Source organism: Miscanthus floridulus, chromosome 13 (genome assembly GCF_019320115.1).
Source record: "Miscanthus floridulus cultivar M001 chromosome 13, ASM1932011v1, whole genome shotgun sequence".
In the NCBI taxonomy this organism is placed as follows: domain Eukaryota; kingdom Viridiplantae; phylum Streptophyta; class Magnoliopsida; order Poales; family Poaceae; genus Miscanthus; species Miscanthus floridulus.
The window spans coordinates 2,743,861-2,763,298 of record NC_089592.1 but is presented as its reverse complement, the minus strand read 5'-3'; the positions used below and the strand labels follow the sequence as shown (position 1 = coordinate 2,763,298).

Sequence of the window (19,438 nt, the reverse complement as noted above, 5' to 3'; positions counted from 1 at the left end):
CAAGCTGCAAGAAGGGGTCGCCGGGGGCGGCGCTGTCCGTGTCCGTGGGCGGCCGGCCGGCATGGACAACATCACGCACAACTCGAGCAGCAGCAGCTCATGGGATTTGGACATGAGCCTCGGCAGCCACCACCACCCACTCCTCTTCGACAGCCACCCCAACCCAGGGCCACCGCCGCCGCCGCCGCCATTACCCTTCCACCTCTCCTCCCATCCTGCACACCACCACTCTCCGCCGCATCCTCACCACCACCACCATCCCGGCTTGGATCCTTCGCCGTCTTCCTCCCAGTTCCCACCGCACCACCACCACCACCGGCTCCACCACCTCGGCCTTGACCTCGACCCCTCCTCCCATTCCCACGGCCACCACCGGCACCACGAGTACGGCGGCGGCCACGGCGAGCAGCAGGAGCCCGGCGGCGGCGGGCACGAGCATCAGGAGGAGCTGAGGCAGCAGCAGCAGCACGAGGCGGGCGGCGGCGGCGGCGGGCAGGAGGACCGCGGCGGCAGCGCCGCCGAGGACGTGGAGGAGGAGCTCGGCGCCATGAAGGAGATGATGTACCGGATCGCTGCCATGCAGCCGGTGGACATCGACCCGGCCACCATCAAGAAGCCCCGGCGCCGCAACGTGCGCATCAGCGAGGACCCGCAGAGCGTGGCGGCGCGGCACCGGCGCGAGCGGATCAGCGAGCGCATCCGCATCCTGCAGCGCCTCGTCCCCGGCGGTACCAAGATGGACACCGCCTCCATGCTCAACGAGGCCATCCGCTACATCAAGTTCCTCAAGCGCCAGGTGCAGGAGCTCCAGCATCAGCCGCCGCCGACGCAGCAGCAGTACCCGGCGTCCGCCGGAGCCGGGCCCAGCACCTCAGTCGTGGGCGTGGCGGCGCCAGGGCGACCCGGCGGCGGGCCCCCGTTCCTGCCGCTGGGTCCAGGGCCACTTATTGACTGGGCCGGGCTCGTCAGGCCCGTCGACATCCACGGGCCGACGTCGTCTTCGTCCTCGTCGTCGATGGGCGGCGCCCATGCCGCCCTAGGCTTCGGCTTCAGCAGCGCCGGCGGCCAGAGCAGCCATGGAATGCACTGAGCGAGCTGCCGAGCGAGCGAGGAGGGGAAATTAACGAAAGCAGCTTCCTTTGCTTAATTTGTAGCGGATCGGATTAACTAGGAATCAGTCTATCCTTGAATGCATGATAGACGATGATGATGGATCGATTGGTGGATGGAGATGATGAGATGACGAACTAGAGATATATCAGAGGTAATTTTGATTTGATCATAATATAATCATTCTAGCTAGCTAGCTAGCTCTTGTGATCCAGGGTAGTAATCCTTGTGTTCTCAGTTCTCTCTCTGTCTCTGGTGTTAATCCATGTTTTAATGTATCATCAAAGTAAACTAATCAATAAGTTTATTAGCTAGGGTTTGTGCCAATTTTACTGGCCCTCCTCCTTCGTCTTCATCAGTTCATCAGGGCAGGTTTATTTCTTGCTATACTGCTGTTCTTTTCTCCCACCACCTCCTGATTAATTATATAATATCTTTGGGAGATTTCAACCAACAATATCTAAACAAGGAATAATGAACTAACCCAGAAGAATTTAAATTGAATCTTAGGGACGGCGACAGTATGTACTAGATGCTATGCTACACACATATAAAACTGGGCATGCATGCATGATGTGTTGTTGTGTCGTTGTACTAGCATTGCTGGCTTGCGTGTGGTGTCACGGTGGCAAGCATTCCATCATCCATCATCCAAGCCTGCAGGCTGCAGTCACAGGGCTGGTTGACAAGCTACATGTATATACTCCGTACCAGCTGCATGCTTCAGCTTATGCGTAGACACATTTTGTCGGTGCAGAAAGTGATCAACTAGTAAATATTTATAGTTTTGCTGTACGTTGTGATCGGAGGTGGCCTAGCACTCAATGACATAGGATTTATACTGGTTCAGGCAACGTGCCCTACGTCTAGTCAGGGTCGGTCAGTGACTTTATTCCTGAGCCCAGGTGCTCGAAGTCTGTAGTGGGGTTACAAACGAGAAGGAGAAAGGAGGGGGTATACAAGAGGTTCGGATGGCTCCGACCGGAAGGGTTGCGGTCGGAACTTGGTGGTCCTGCGGTTGTAAGGGGTTGATGTCGATCTAGTGAGTCTGAGCTTTGTGAAGTCGATCTCTCCTTGTTGGAGGGAGCGCATCCCCATTTATAGATGAAGGGGATGGCTTTACAGGTGAGAGGGAGAGAGTATGGATATTTCTAAGCCTTGCTGCCTACGATGATGAAAACTGGATAATGGTTGACGCCCCCCAATACCGTCGATGTTGCTGTAGGATGTCAGATGTGTACGGGGGGTCGAGCTATCTTCTTTAGGAAGGATGGACGTCGGTACCTGCAAATACTTCTTGATGCCTAGTGGCATGTGAGGAGCCGCGCTATGTTCACCCGGTATGATAAATCTTGGAGCCCATACCGCGATCGATGTCAGAGACACGCGGGGGGCTTACCATATGGAAGTTTCTAGCTGCCCCTACAATACTATACTTTGTGTCAGGGTGGCTGCAGAGCACTGTTTCGCGCAGGGTATGGTCCCTGGTACAGTGGTTTTGACTTGTGTGCCATGCCTTACCTTTCTCCGCACGTCTTCTGGTTCCTTCCGAACGGGGAACCCCAGGTCGGATGGCTCCAGTCGGCTCCCAGTGCGCTGGTCGGAGAAGAGCGGTGAACAGGCTCCCCATGAGCTCCGGTCGCGGGGTCGGAGTAGGAAGCAGCGTTTCGGGCCAAACCTTCCGATTGGAGAGACTGCTTGGAGACGACTGGTGCCTGAAGCGAGTGCTCCGGTCGGAGAGGTGGGCCGAAGAAACTGACGAGCGGGCGCCTGTTCTTAAGGGTAGACCTTCCGGTCGACGACCGAACTACCATTCCGGCCTGCCGTGTTTTAGTTTTTTGGGTCGGCCCATGAAATATATGTTGTTTTCCTAGGCCGAGCCCGGGCGTGGAAGCCAGTCCTCGAGGGACCCCGGGTTTATGAACCTGACAGGAGCCCTAGAGCCCCCGGGCGATTTGAGCCGAATCGTCCAGGGGATTTTTTGTCTTGCTGGCGGGTGCGCGCGAGCGCACCCGTGGGTTTAGCCCCTGAGCCCCCGGGTGGTTCGGGCGAAACTGGCTGGGGGGTTCTTTGTGTTGTGTCTGTGGGTGCGAGTGTTTTGAGTTTTAAGGCGTGATTTTGTTTAACCATGGCGTCGTTGTGCAGCCGAGGTGTTTTTAAGCGCGGGGATTAGATTGAGACAGAACTTATTGATCCCGACGTCGGTGCGCGCCGGGGATCGGGCGAGGAAGTTTAGTTTTGGATGTAACAGAGTTCGATCTTTGGCGTCGGTGCGCTCCGTGGGATCGGGTAAGGTGGAGCCGCGAGTAGACCCAGGCGTCGGTGCTCGCCGTGGATCGAGAGAGTTAGTTTTAGTAAGTGAAGCCATCTGAAGCCGTTACGCGAGTTTAGGAGTCGCGGTCCCAGGAGCCGTAGCCAGATGTCGCCGATCCTGTCGACGCGAGTTTTGGAGTCGTGGTCCCAAGAGCCATAGCCGGATGTCACCTATCCCATCGACGTGAGTTTAGGAGTCACGGTCCCAAGAGCCGTAGCCGGATGTCGCCTATCCTGTCGATGCGAGTTTAGGAGCCGCGGTCCCAAGAGCCATAGCCGGATGTCGCCTATCCCATCGACGCAAGTTTGGAGTCGCGGTCCCATGGCATTTAAGCCCCCGAGCCTTGTCGGGCCTTCGTGGGGGTTGTGAGTTGTTTTGCGCTACCCCATCTGGTTCCTCACAACCGGAGGGGTTGAGTTTCGTCGCCTGTCCCGATCGCTCGGGCTCGAAGACTAGCTCGGTGAGCTCGCTAACGGGTGTGATCGAGCGGAATCCAGGTCCATCATTCGTGACGGGGTCGGCATAGCCCTCTTGTGGCATTCCACTACTCCTTTACCTATAGCCCAGCAGACGCTTAGGTTGTTCCAGAGACCGACCCTGGTGGCCTAATGCCCTCCCCTCGATGGAGATTCTGTGGGCTTGGCGAGAGGTTCAGGATCGAACGAGAAGGTTGAGATGACCCAGTTTGCCAGACCGGGCAAAGGTCGCACGATGCTCATCTATGGTTTTCTCCCCTGGCTTTGTTCGGTTGCTCATATCGAATGAGGCAAGCCGCCGCTTCGTGGCGCAACACGGAGCGTTCTGATGCATTTCGCTGCATGTGCGATGCTTAGTTCCCGAGCCCCCGTGCGGTTCATGCCCTAACCGTCCGAGGGATTCAGGCATATGGAATGAAATGCGCGTATGGATGTATGAATGTTTTAAATTGAAAATAGAGGGGCTTTGATAGTGTTTTACCTTGAAGACTGGAGAGACGGGGTTCGTCGGGCTCTAGTCGGAAACGTCCATCCGGGACCTGCGCTTGTCAATCGTGGGTTAGCCCTCGTGTGAACAGTTTTTGTATTTAATGAACATATGCTTACCTTGATGACCTAAGAGACGGGGTTCAGAGAGCTTCAGTCAGAAATGTTCGACCAGGACCCATGCTCGTCATTCGAGACGGAGTTGGCATGGCCCGCATGGGGCGCCCCTTCGCTTCCTACCTGTATCTCAGGTGCTTATCCTGAGTGAATCGATCGACTTAGGAGGCCGGTTGATCTATCCTGGGTGACTCGATCGACTCAAGGAGGTCTGGTTGTCTCTCGGCGGAGATTTTGTGTGGTGGTGTCTGCACGACTGGAGTGACGGAGTTCGAAGAGCTCCAGTCGGAAACGTTCGACCAGTACCTGTGCTTGTCAATCGTGGGATAGCCCTTGTGTGAACTATTTGTATTAATGAACACATGCTCACCTTGGCGACCTGAGAGACGGGGTTTGAAGAGCTCCAGTCAGAGACGTTCGACCGGGACCTGTATCTCAGGTGTTTATCCTGAGTGAATCGATCGACTCAGGAGTCCGGTTGATCTCTCCCGGCGGAGATTTCGTTGTTGGATCTCTCTAGGTCTGGCCTAGGGAGATGGGGAGTCATCCACGTGCAGTGGCGCTTCGGTTTTCATGCCCGGCGCATGGTAGTGGTTGATCGTGTGGTAGCGGTGGGCCATGGCCAGGCCATGTCCCGTCCGATCAGGAGCCGTTCCATCGAGCAGGGTACGTCTTATCTGCATTAAATGAAAGAAAGAGAAAGAATCTCGCCCCATCGTTCTGGCTTCCCTAATCAGTGCGTCCCTCCATAACCGCCGCTCCCTTTTCCTTAAGTAGGAGAGGGGAGAAGGTTTTCGTTCCGCTCTCTTGCCTGTTCTTCGTCTACCGCCGCCTTCTCTCCTCCTCTTTGCCGTGAGCGTTCCTGAGAGCTGCGGAGGTTTCTAGGAAAGAAGGGGAGAGAGCAAGGGAGAAGAGAGGTACTCACAAAATGTTGGACTGGAGGTCGTCCATCGTGAGGGTGTCGATGCTGGAGGCGTTCGTCGCGAAGGGGTTCCTGTCGCCGCAGGAGGTGGCGCACTGGAGGGTCCCTAGGAAGGAGGAGTTCCTACAACCTCGTCCCGATGAGGTGGTGTCTTTCCTTATCTTCCACGAGCATGGATTAGGATACCCCGCGCACTGGTTCCTGCACGGGCTCCTCAATGAGTGGGGTCTGGAACTGTAGCACCTCAACCCGACGGGGGTGCTGCACATCACTGGCTTTGTCACCGTCTGCGAGGCTTTCCTCGGGATGGAGCCGCACGTGGACATCTTCTGGCTCTTCTTCTCTGGGAGAGCCATGGCAGACTGGAGTTTGGCCGAGATTGCTCCGGTCAGAGGCTTCATGTGACTCCAACCGAGGATCGTATCCCACATACTCCCCATGTGACTCCAACCGAGGATGGCATGGGGAGTGGTTCTACATTAGGAATCTGGCGGGGGCGCAGTTTCTAGCATTTACCGGCGGGAGGCCGGTGAAGCAGAAGAGTTGGTCATGGGGCTACGCCCACATGGAGAGGCACAAGGTGGAGGCCATCGAGGACGAGCTTCGAAAGCTCGTAAGGGATGGCCTTGATGGGGTGCGGGTTTTCCACACCCTTTACCACTGCTGGGTCACGCCGTTGGCGGAGAGGACGCACCCAATGTGGAAGTACGACGGCCGGTCGGACCCCAACCGCGCGTCACCGGAGGAGCTGCCGGACGATGAGATCTGGAGTCGTGTCGGCCGAGTGCTGCAGCTGAGGCCTAACGAGACAGTGGTGGGAAAACCCATACCGTTTAATGCCTCGATCGTGCCCTCGCTGGTATGCTCCCTAACTTTGCTTGTGCTTTTTCCTCTGCCCCTCTTCTTTTTTGATTTTGGTTCATTCGTTCTGTAGGGGCTTAGGAGGTACAAGTCTCAGCCGCACCTTCCCAAGGGGGTGGCAGGCCGGGCCCGGCAGGCCACCCAGAAGGAGGCGGCAGACACCCGGAAGAAGAAGAAAACCAAAGAGAAGAAGGAGGTCACCCGGCGCGTGAGGGCCGAGGAACGTGCGAGCGACGTCGAGTCGGAACTCACGTCGGATGATCCTATGGATTTGGACGATATGGCCTTCTCCGACGAGGAGAGTCGGGAGGTCGTTGTGACCTCGGCGGTGCGTCGTGACCCTATGGTGACGTCTGCTGGCGAGGAGCAGGAGGCCACGCGGTGCGCGGAGGTTCCTACGTTGAGGAAGCATGCGGCTAGCGTGGGCGCCGTTGGCGAGCGAGCGGTGAAGCGGACGCGGTCACCGTGCCCCTCGATGGCATTGCTAGCTCCGTCGTTGCATGTGGCGGAAGCGGCCGGACGAGCCGGGCAGTCCGAGGGGCGGCCCGGCGAATGTGCGGCGACAAGACCGATGCCAATGCTGAACTTGCGGCCGAAGAAGGCCCTGCCTACCGTGGGTGCGGCCGATCAGTTCGGGCGGTCCGAGGGGTAGACTAGCGTCCGGTCGACGCGCGACTCGCAGTCGGGGGACGCCCCGCCCGCTACTCTGGTCGGGGAGCCCCGAACCGGAGGTCGTAGTGACCCGCAGGCCGGGCAGGAACGGGTTGGGATGACTCCGACCCCGTCTGAAGTGAGGGGGCATGGGTCGTAGTCCGGGATCGGTCCTCATCCTGTGGGCCCATTGTCATCGGAGCCTGTCTTCAGAGTAGTGCCACTCGCCACTCGGTATGCTTTCTTTTGTTGCTTCTTCGACTTTTGGTGGTCGAGTATTTTTGGAGTGTGGCTTACCATGATTTTTGTCAGTGGTCGGGGGACGCCGGGGTTGAGCATCGCCCCGGCCTCCTTGCAGGAGGTTTGGAGGCCCACTCTGCAGCGCATTACGGCGAGCGAGGGGGGCAACAGGGTGGCAGCGGCGAAGCCTTCCCTCCTAGGGTGGCTGCTGGTAACATGACAGCGGCGGCCATGTTGTTGGCGGTGATCCTGATGCCGGTGGCGGAGGTAACCCTTGCGGCCCCTCCTCCGCCGGTCGCGGTGGAGGAGACGAGGGGGGGCGAGCTCCCCACCACGTCGGGTGGAGGGCTGCATGCCCCATCCCTGCCGTCGGAGCAGAAGTCACAGGAGGGAAGCGTGGCCAGAACGGAGTTGGGATGCCAGGCGGCGTCTCATGCGAACATGGTGGTGGAGATCCCATCTGACGACGAGGCGGATACCGTGGTGAATCCGTCGGTGTCGCCGCGGGAGCTGGCGGTGGTCCGGTTGGAGGCTGGGCCCTCCGGCGATTCATCGATGGGTGACCTGGAGTGGTCCTTCCTCGAGGACCCATCAAAGGCGAGGTTCATCCTTCGGGATTCCTGGGAGCACCAGCTCTGGGAAATTTTTGGCGGACAAGGGCATGCCGTGGTGTCCGAGCTCACCGAGCTGTCCACGAAGCTGGAGAGCGCCCGGAAGTAGGCTCAGTTTGCCTGACAGCTGGTTGAGGTCGACCTGCAGCTTGCCACGGAGGTGAGTTTCTGGTATTTCTCCTTGCCCTTTGAATCTTTCGTCGGTTGTTTTTATAATGCCTATTTTCCGCAGGAAATAAGGAAGGTGTCGTCCCGCAAGTCTCACTTCCTCCAGGTGGAACATGCCCGGATGGCCGAGCTTGAGCACCGGGTGGAGTCCGCTTGCCATGAGTCCTAGGTCTGAGCGGCCGAGGCGGCTACGGCGTGGGCGGAGGAGCAGCGTGCGGCAGAGCGGGCGACTGCTGCCGAGCAAGGGCTCACGGCGGTAAAGGTCCACCAGGCGGAGACTGAGGCAGGGCTACGCACGTCCCTGGCGAGCACCGAGGCGGCGCTCCAAGAGGCCTTGGCAGCCCTTCAGCCGGAGCGAGCCACCCTGGAGTCGGCACAGAAGGCCCTGGAGGTGGAGTAGAGGGCCCGGTCGGAGGTGGATCGGGAGGTGCTCACGCTCCGGGACCCGGTGATGGGGATGGAGTACGCGAGTGCCCGGCTACGCGAGGAGGCAGCTCGACAGGTAGAGGATCTCTCCACCCTTGAGGCCTCTCGCATCGGTGCATACCTTTTTGTTTTCTCGTGGTGTTGATTCCTTTTCCCCCAGCCTGTTTCTGAGCTTATCGCCCTTCTTGCAGAGCTGGGAGAAAAGGTGAAGGCGCTGGAGCGAGACCTAGAGACGAACAAGGCGAACTTCAGCCGGAATGTCGAGGAGCTGGCCAAGTCCCATGAAGAGCGACGTGCTCTCGAGGGGGAGCTTGGTCAGATTTGCAACACTGCCTAGCTCGTCGTTTTGGAAGTCTTCGGGTCGGCACCAAGTACCAGCGCACCCGCGGTTCAGCTGGCGGAGGTCCCGGACGCGGTCAAGGACCTCATCAAGAGCGGGCTGTTTTATGGAGCGTCGGGGGTGCTGACCTCGGTGGCGACGTACCACCCGAACCTAGACTTCGCCACTATCTGCGGTGGGTATGCTGAAGGCCTGAGCATGGAGGACATCCAGTCAATTGGGGTGAGCCTGCTGCCGCACGTGCGGTTGGTGCTAGAGCAGGTCTCCGTCGAGTGGGTGATGGATGTTCGCCGTCAGGACATGGCCCAAAGCATGCGTGGAGAGGATGCCTCCAAGCCTGCAGATGGCATGGAGCCTGGTTCAGGGGGTAACATTGCCTCGGCCCTGATTGAACCAAACGTCGTGCTGCCGGAGAGTGAGCAGCCTACGCCTTCGTCGGTCGCGCCATCAGCAGATGCCGTCGGGTCAGTTTAGTACCTTTTTTAAATACAAGTAGTTAGTAAATGTAGGAAGTTTAAGTTTGTGTGGGGGAACCCCTATGTAAAATGTTCGTGTGTGTTTTAATGACTGCAATCGGTTTTTTGTTTTTGTGATGGAGTTGCTCCGTTCGGGGAAGCTTGTTCCCTTTCGTTCCTTAGTTCTCCCTTAGTATAATTTTGTTTTAAATTTCTTTCTATCTCGTACCTACCCGTTTGTTCCATAGGTCGCAACTTTGTGAGCCCAGGGCATGGCCCGTGAGGCTCGGCCGGTCGTAGCCGTAGGAAAAGGCGGGGTGCGATCAGTCGGAATGTTCCAAAGCAAAGTTACGTAAGGTAAAACAAAGGAACGAACACCCTTTTGTTCAGGTAGGAAGGAGTTTCTTCATACAAAACCAAAAGAGTACTTAAGGTAAAAACAAAAACAAAGGGGTAGTAGAGCCCCCTAGTGGAGCCCCCCGAGCGCCCCGAGCCGAAAAGTGTTCGGGTCGGGGTGCTCTTATAGGAGCGTTCGCTAAGTAAAGGTAAGACTGAAACTTAGGAAAAGAAGAAAAGACATAGCTATTCCAAGGTCGTCGAAGAGAGTGTCGTCATCATTGTCCTTCAGTCGGTAGGCTTCCGGTTGGATCCCTTCATGCTCCAATCGTCTGGATCCTTGTCCGCTGCGCCCCCTTCTTCGGTCGCTGCCTCCTCGCCTTTTCTTCCTTTGGCTTGCCGGCCTACCTCAGCAGGCGCCTGAGGAGCTGGCAATCCTTGTAGAGATGGTTGACAGGATAGTTGTGGTTGGTGCATGGGCTCTCCATGAGATCATGGAAGTGGCCCGGAGGGTCTTGCTGGGGCTGCGTGCCCATGTGATCGGCCACGATGGCCGACGCGAAGTTAGCCAGTTGGCGGTGATCCTTTCTGTTCTTTTTCCCCTCTACATGGAGGGGCCCTTGTCTTGATCCTAGCGCTTGGCCTTACCTTTGTCGTGGCCCCCGTTGAAGCGCGGTAGAAAAGGCGCTTGCTGGGGGTGTTGGACAAAGTTCCATGGTTCGAGGCTGTCAGGGCTGGGACCCCGGTCGACGCTGCGCGTGTCTTGGTTTGGCCCGAGCCACGCGTAGATAGGCGGTCGTCAAGTCAAGATGAGGAGCGGTTGCGGCTTCTTGTGCCGCAATCGGTGGTTGAGACGATGACAGGGTGTAGTGCCCCATCTGCTGCGTCCCTGTTCCTCGGACGGGGAGCGAGGTCATGAGTCGGCATCACAATATGGAGTACTCTGCCTGTTGAACGGCGGCGGTCTCCAACAGTGCCCAGAGGTTCTGGTGGATTGCCCGTCTACGAGGGTCGTTCGGCTCGGGCAGGTCACGCAGGAGCATTGCCGTGGCAGCAACGTTCTGACTGGGCCGAGCGAACTGTGGGGCATCGGTCCCCCAAATCGGAGCATTGCGCTAGGGCTAATGGGCGCGACCCCGAGAGCCGCTCGTAGGTCTATGCGCACAGGGCGCAGTGTGGTGCGCCGAGCACATTGGTGCAGTTGGTGGCTGATGCGGCCACTGTCGTTGTAGATCCTCCCCGTGCTCACGGGTGAGCTCGGGGGTCTTCGCATGAGGGCCCAGCGAGGCGTGGGTCCGGAAGGACTCCGTTACCCCTAGTAGCTATTCTGGGGCGTCCGCCACAGCGTATTCCCGGGACCGACGGTGGCTAGGCGCCACGTCGCCGATGCTAGAGCCGTTGCTCCTAACGTCGTCATCCATGATGTCGAGGAAACAGGTGGGAGCATAGATCACCATCCCCACGAACTCAGACGTGAGAGGGTGCGGCGCCAACACCTTTTGGAGTCCCCGGGCGTACGTGTCCGTGGAAGACGCGAGGCCATAGGGGAATCGGCCGTATGATGGCTGTGACGGGGACAACGGTAACCCACTGGGTATTTGGTGGAAGATAGAGCATAGTAAGCAAAGAAGAGCATGTATATTACTCACAGTGGGGTTTGAGCAGAGAGTTTGCTCGGAATGAAGCGCAGATGCCGTGCCGTCGAAGTCGCGCGTCCCGGAGTCGATGGAGGACGTCCCTCCGACAGCTGCCGGGTCGCGAACTTCCTCACGGAGGTGGAGTACGCCGAGCCGGTCGGCGATGAAGTCCAGGCTCCCGAAGCGGAAGGCCTAGGATGGCTCGAAGACGGGTGGAACCTGCATCCCAGCGGGCGAGAGTGCAGGGAACTCCAGCGAGCCGAAGCGAATCGTATCACCCGAGCCCACCACGGCGGGGGTAGCAGAAAATGGGCCATCCGATGACCAAAAGAGTGTTGAACGTACAACGTCTTCCCCACGGAAACGACGCCAACTATCGATGCAGAAAGTGACCAACTAGTAAATATTTGTAGTTTTGCTGTACGTTGTGATCGGAGATGGCCTAGCACTCAATGACACAGGATTTATACTGGTTCAGGCAACGTGCCCTACATCCAGTCGTGGTCGGTCAGTGACTTTATTCCTGAGCCCAGGTGCTCAAAGTCTGTAGTGGGGTTACAAACGAGAAGGAGAAAGGAGGGGGTATACAAGAGGTTCGGATGGCTCCGACCGGAAGGGTTGCGGTCGGAACTTGGTGGTCCTGCGGTTGTAAGGGGTTGATATCGATCTAGTGAGTCTGAGCTTTGTGAAGTCGATCTCTCCTTGTTGGAGGGAGCGCATCCCCTTTTATAGATAAAGGGGATGGCTTTACAGGTGAGAGGGAGAGAGTATGGATATTTCTAAGCCTGGCTGCCTACGGTGATGAAAACTAGATAATGGTTGACGCCCCCCAATACTGTCGATGTTGCTGTAGGATGTCAGATGTTTACGGGGGGTCGAGTTATCTTCTTCAGGAAGGATGGACGTCGGTACCTACAAATACTTCTTGATGCCTAGTGGCATGTGAGGAGCCACGCTATGTTCACCCGGTATGATAAATCTTGGAGCCCATACCGCGATCGATGTTAGAGACACGCGGGGGGCTTACCATATGGGAGTTTCTAGCTGCCCCTACAGTACTATACTTTGTGTCAGGGTGGCTGCAGAGCACTGTTTCGCGTAGGGTATGGTCCCTGGTATAGTGGTTTTGACTTGTGTGCCATGCCTAGACTTTCTCCACACGTCTTCTGGTTCCTTCCGAATGGGGAGCCCATGGTCGGATGGCTCCAGTCGGCTCCCAGTGCGCTGGTTAGAGAAGAGCGGTGAGCAGGCTTCCCATGAGCTCTGGTCGCGGGGTCAGAGTCATGGGGTCGGAGTAGGAAGTAGCGTTTTGGGCCAAACCTTCTGATTGGAGAGACTGCTTGGAGACAGCTAGTGCCTGAAGCGAGTGCTCCGGTCGGAGAGGTGGGCCGAAGAAACTGACGAGCGGGCGGCTATTCTTAAGGGTAGACCTTCCGGTCGACGACCGAACTACCCTTCCGGCCTGCTGTGTTTTAGTTTTTTGGGTCGGCCCATGAAATATATGTTGTTTTCCTTGGCCGAGCCCGGGCATGGAAGCCGGTCCTCGAGGGACCCCGGGTTTATGAACCCGACAAATTTAACACACTAAAATTTGCATGTTTTTAAAATAGACTAAAATGATTTAATTATGCATTTTTGTGAGCATGCAAATTTAGAAAAATAAAAACTTTGTTAAAATCAAAATCAAATATAAGGTCTAGCTGCATGTTCATGCATACATGCTGCTGCATATTTATTTATGATGGTTGTGTTTGATCAAAATTTCAAAAGGATTTGAATTTAAATTGAATTTGGATTTGAAAATTGAATTAAAAAAAATAGAATTCTTCCTCTCCTTCTCCTTTTTGGCTTAGCTCAGCCTTCTTCCCCGCTGGCCCAGCTCCCCTTCCGCGGTAGGCGGCCCACTTCTTTTCCCTTCCTTCCCCGCTTCCCTCTCTCCCGCAACAGCCCAGTTTCACTTGGGCCAGCCCAGCCCGAAGCCGCCCCTCTCTCCCGCGCCACTCCTACCGCTGACTTGTGGGACCCGCTTGTCAGCGTCCTCGTCGTCTTCTTCCTCACGACGTGTCCGCGATGGACTCTCACCGCCGCCGAGGAAGTCCACTGCCGCCACGACTTCGCCTTGTCGTGTGCCCCACGCCTTCCCCGGCCTTAAATACCGACTGCCCGCACCGTGCCGCTTCCATCCCGAGCCTCGGAGCAGTCTCCTATCTCGCCGAGTCGCCGCGCCGAGCTACAACCCTAGCACCACCGTACGCACCGCGCCGCCTCTGTCCGCTCCGCGCCTCGGTAAGATGACTAGTTAAGTTCGCCGCTTTCTTCTCTACCTCCCGGTGCTTTTCTCGCTTCGAATCGAGGCCCGTAGGCCATGGTCCCCGTGCGCCGCTTGTCGCCGTCAATGGCGCCGCCGCCAATCTCGTTGCCGGCCACGCCGGTCCGCTCTCTCTCTCTCTCATCTATTCGTAGTCGTTCAATCTTGATCCAACGATTGAGATTAACCCGTACCCCTTCGTAGGCAATTTTGTTAAAGAGCCCCTGCCCTTTTCTAGTATAGAACCCGCAATCCATAGCATATTTTTGGATGACGTCTTTTTCTTTCGAAAGCGTATTTTCCTTCGGTTAGATTCAAAATACGCTTTCATCTATTTACGGTTTTGCCACTAGCCTTGTTTAGGCCATAACTTCTTTATTTTAACTCCATTTTGACCAGTTTAGATTGCGTTAGATTCATAACGCCGTAATTTAAGTTATAGTAGTATTGTTTAACATGCTCTATGCTTTCAAATAAAATGTTAATTTGATCAATCTATATGCAATTAGTTTTCCAATTAAAAGCAACTTAGATTTTCTACTTCGATCTTTTCTAAGTAAAATAAGATTAGGTCTATCTTAGTTTTCCAAATCAAATATAATTTGACTTAATTCCATTTGGATACTTCTCTAAAATATCTTATATATATGATTTTATATAGTTAAAATAAATGAAGCCTATAGCTTTCTTCTCACTACACCACAGCCCCAGACTAGGGATGTACCGTCGGTCGATATAGGTCGATATAGCGACGCTCCGTCGGTCGGTTTAGATCTATGCCGACACTTACTTGTAGCCGCTGAAAGTGGCGTCGATATAGCCTACGCCGACCGACAAGTTTTTAGCGACCGACAGTCTGACGCCTTAGGGGGTACATATACGGACACATAGTTTGAAGCTATAAATACTTTTAGCAACTAACAATCCAACGCGAATCATTCACATAGAGACAATATATATGTTGCTAATCAGCAGTACATAATAACCCAAAAATAATCTATTATCAATGCACACGCATTCATTACAAGATATATTAACCATAACTGATTCATTCATATATGAGTAGCCCAATGTAAGGTCGGTCAAATTCAAGTTCATAAGTACAAAATAGATTAGAGGCTCGCAAACATGAAGTTTGTGCATGAGCAAGCCATCAACATCCCTACATCTACCTCTTGTGACCAAAAGTCATACATCCACCACTTGTAACCAAAAGCTTAGCTCACTAACACCTAAAGCTCACTGCTCAAATTTGACTAACAGTGAGCTCAGAGTCTTGTCTCTAACAGGTTCAAAACAAAACACAGCTTCGATGAGCCCTTTTAACTTGTCGACACCATCAGGTACGCTGCCTAGGCCTTGCAGGATGGCTGAAATGCAATATGAATATCCAATTAGCGACAATTTTTACCAAAGTTGGAGAAAGACAGCCAATAAGATCAACTCCAAGAGGTTCTCTAAAATTAATAGCCAAATTTCATAAAAAGGAACCACAATACTGAACTTTACCTCAGCTTGCAATAAACAGATTATCCATGTTTCTTTCCCCTTCTCCACACCTGAAAAATGAATAAAAATATCCTTCAAACAGTGCAGAAAAATATCCTTCAAACTTTGATATGTGTCAGGTGCAGAGCTAGGAACAATGCTCATATACGCAGAATAATTAGTAGTTAATGATGTGACAAGTAACAGAACATTCTATAACTTGAAGTGGCTAGGCTCCAGGTATTGACAGGGAAACATGCATGGAAGGCTATGTTTCATTTAGCTGGAGGTTTTTTTTATGTGAGTATGATCTAGAAGCGATTTTATCTCTGAGCAAACTTGTCAATCACTCATGCATAAAAAACTCTGGTGCTGCAGTAGTCGATGGAAGCGGGTTAATTATGTTAAACAAAATTGTGCAGTTTATACAACTAAGGTTACTTAAAAAACCATCACTAACTAAAAGACAATCAGCTCAAACTGGGAGTTTACTGTTTTGTCACTAGCAAGCTCACTGTTTTGTCATAAGTACTAGCAAGCTCACCGTTTTGTCACTAGGAAGTTTACTAATTCTTACAAAATGATTCAACAACTGGGTCTTCAAATCAAAAAGTGGTTCACGGCTTATATGGGCATTACAACAGAAACAGGTTGTAAAATGTTGCAGCGAATGAACCATACACAGACATCATCAATTTCAATAGATTTATGTTAAACAGGGGTTTACTGTTAGCAAAAACAGCAAGGACTAGTACCCCAATGACTTCACTGATAACAGCTCAATGACTTTACTAAAGAACATGTAATAGATAGATTTGGAGATAAAAAAGAAATTGGAGAAGACTAGGCTATTTGCTCAAAGTAAAATTCAAGACTTGACTGTTTGCTCAAAGTAAAATTTAGAAACATACCCTGGGAAGATTGTGATGCCTTGGTAAACTTCAACTGTCAGAAATATAAATAATTCAAAAAAATCCATGTTTTATCCATGAGGAGATCAAGTGGATTTTAGATTATGCCTTTTTCCACAAAGAGTGCAATCACACAACACATCAGAAGCTTAAGAGAAGGCAATGACAGTAAGGCATAGAGAAGCAGAACCATACCGTAGCACAAGCTCCTTGGCTGATGGTTATTTGAGAACAAGGACCTCATAAACTACCTGTGGTATTGAGCTATTCTTCTGTCAAAGAGAAGACCATTTACTCGAACTTTAGCTGCTATAAGGTAACACATTTAGAGCGATGCATACTAAAAGCCTAGAAAAAATAATCAGCAAGAAGACATCAATTTAGTGCTTAGCAAATGTGGATAGCAGTGATGGAAGAAAATATGTCAACCTTGGACAATGTCACTTCCCTTGCAATGCAATGATAGAAAGGCAATAACCAAGCTAGCTCACTGAACTACCTACTCAATTAAGATGTCGGCCTGTACAGCTCACAACTCATATGTTTTGCTCATGCAATAGAATCTTTTGTCACTAGGAAGTCATGAACAAAAATAGCCACCATGAGCACCTTGATCCTATTGCTGCAATTTAGAGATAGCCTCATCAAACACTTGCAAAGAGCCAAAGAATACTTGATCAGGAATAAAACTCACATGTGCAAAGGTGTTGTCTATGAAAAAAAATGCAAGGGTCTTTTGGCCAGGTTTTTAAGCTTCTATAGAACAACTATTATCTATTTGAAGATTGTCAACTTATTTGAAAGAAAGACAGGAGCATATTGAGAGCCTAGATAGTCTAGTACACTATCAAGTATGCACACTTGTTACTTAATTATAGGCACCTTCACCTATATGTGTAACATAACTCACCTCTACTATTAGTAGAGAGAGAGACTCCACTTGTGGTTGCATTCATAGGATATGAAAAACTCCATAGCAATATATGAAAAACTCGCTCTAAGCTTTATGAAATTTTATATCAGCAGTAACGCAGACTAAACTAGGCAAGCAGCAACACAATCAGAATCAATTATTGTAGATACTTAATGATGAACTCTATTTTTAGCCCTACACTGAAAGATGAACTGTCCCAGCAATACTTACACTACTATGTTTCGACCGAGCTCGTACCAATGATTATTGGAATAGTGAATGCAATAGTGAAAGTTGTCTTAAATGGATATTGTCATTTAGAATAAGGGGAACCACCAAAATCACTCAAAGTTACTTATACTATACTTCATTAACTTTATGTCATCTATGGTGCAGTGAGAGGCATCCACACTAAGAGACCTTCAGGTCCACTAAAGCTAGTGACACCGACAAATGAAATATCCACCTGGAATTGGAAAGTAAGATGATCTTCAACCAATGATCGACAACTAATATTATATCAACTACATGTACCAACTCTTAATAACAGTGGGCAATGAAAACATGGGAATGGTAAAATAAAAATTAGCTGTACAGGGAATGGGCTTGATTTCTTTTATGTGGAGTCATGAACACTTATTTGTCTAACTAACAACTGGTCCAGCTTTATGCTACTTTCATGTTTGTTGGCTGCAAAAAAACTAAATTGCCAAACTGAAACTCTTATGCATAACATGACTGGAAAAAATGTGTCTGATATAGCATGCGCACAATAAGCAGGGGTAGGGAAGTGACCTGCATAGCAGAAGTTGATTAGAACAATGGGTCCTCCCAAACTGCTATATTGCACGATCTGCACTCCAAGGGAGTTCAAGAGTTATGTGTACTCTTCTTCTCTGCAAAATTAATGCAGGCAGTTTGAGTATTATTTTGTTAAATTGGCTTCTGGCAAATTGCCACATATGGCTAAAATGGAGCAACATAAGACCTGGTTTTTTGCCCTTCTATCAACATGGAGAGAAATACCAGCTAACCTTGCATATAATTAAAAATAGTTTTTTGCCATCCATAAAATGCTGCTTTCTATGCTGATAGTCTAATTATTTCAGCGACATTGTCAAGTTCCCCATAGCTACAAGGTTCTTTTTACCCATTAAATTTACATGTAGACAGACAAAAGGAGAAAAGCAAGGATCTGTCTTGCACCTAATGGGATTAGTAAATGAGATAGTCAAAGTGAACAGCATCATCAGTGTCCTATTTGTTTACATCTAACAGAGCATCATGACTTTGCAAAATTTGAAGAAATTTGTCAAGTCAAAGAACAACTTAATAAGAATAACTGTCCTAGACTCCTAGTTGTCCCTGAAATTCAGTTCAATTCAATTCAGTCTCAGTCGTATTGACAGGCAGGCAAGCAAGCAAGAAAAAGAACACATGCATATTAACTTTAACAAGAATAAACATTGCAAAATAGGGTGGTCAGTTTGGAGGGGGAGGGGGCCCTGTCTTATAAGTAAACTTTCCATATTTCTCATGAGCTACACTCGGTTTTCAATTAAGCTATAGATTCTCTTGAACTATCCATAGGAAGCAAAAAAATAGGAAAAAATAATCTTAAGCCACAGTAACTGAATGTGGAGTAAATGAAGATCAAACTAAACCACAGTCCATACTGATGATCAAACTAAAGCCACAGCCCACACTGAGTAAATTTAAAGGCAACTGCTATACTTCCTACAATAAATCTGGATCACACATTGAAGCTCTGCATGAACTATGTATTCATTTTTGCCATATGCCAAATCGACTAAGCAACATCTGGGATGCAGAGAGCACACTTAGTTTCTATGCCACGTGTACTTGTTGATTTGGCCTAGTTAAGCAAATAAGCAACAATAAATGTGTCCACTATAATAAATAGAAGGCACGGTTAGTAGCAGAAATAGAGATCCATATCACTACATGGAGAATCTTTACCATGAATCAGAAAAGACAAGCAGCAACAATGGTAGCGAAGTGGTAGAGAGCACTTTACCTGATACTCATGAGTCTAATCCACGAGCTGGTTCCTAGTGCTTACTGAGGCCTGATGAGGCGCCTGTAGATGCTGCGGCTTTTCTTAGGGCAGAGGTCCAAGGAGCACCTTCTTCTTGTACGCTTCAGGCAACCACGAATACAACATGCACAGATCCATGATTTAGTTAGTAAGGAGGTGACGCAGTCAACAGCAGCAAACACAGTGTAGAGGGACACCGTGGCTCCCTTACTTTGGATCTGGCCGTGCGGAGGGAGATAGGGGGAGAGCTGGCTGTGGCGCTAGTGCAGAAGAATGGAGGACCCCAGAGGGGGTGGGGATGGGGGTGCGGGTGCACAGCAACTTGGAGGGGGTGGGGGCGCCGTACGTGGTGGTGGGGGAGGGGGACCTAAGGTCACTAACGGGGTGGAGGGAGGGGCGAGCTGAGTTCACCGGCTGTGCTGACCTGGAGATGGCATCGAGCTGAGGTCGTCGCCGGCAGGGCGACCTGAGGTCGCCGGCCCGCTGACTGAGCGCGCGGAGGAGGCTAGGGGGCCACCGGTGAGGGCGGCCGGCCGATGGCAGCGAGCAGTTCTCAGGGGGCGGCTCCGTGTGCAGGACCGATGGTGGCCGTGGTTTTTTTTTCTTCGA

The 19,438-nt window shown here is 52.0% G+C and overlaps 1 protein-coding gene across 1 annotated transcript; it reads left to right on the top strand.

Moving 5' to 3' along the window:
- On the top strand, window positions 1-1,335 carry LOC136498881 (transcription factor HEC3-like). Its single transcript, XM_066494594.1, has one exon. The coding sequence runs from the start codon at window positions 62-64 to the stop codon at window positions 1,088-1,090; it is 1,029 nt and encodes a 342-aa protein (XP_066350691.1). The 5' UTR covers window positions 1-61; the 3' UTR covers window positions 1,091-1,335.
- Window positions 1,336-19,438: the final 18,103 nt, after the last annotated feature.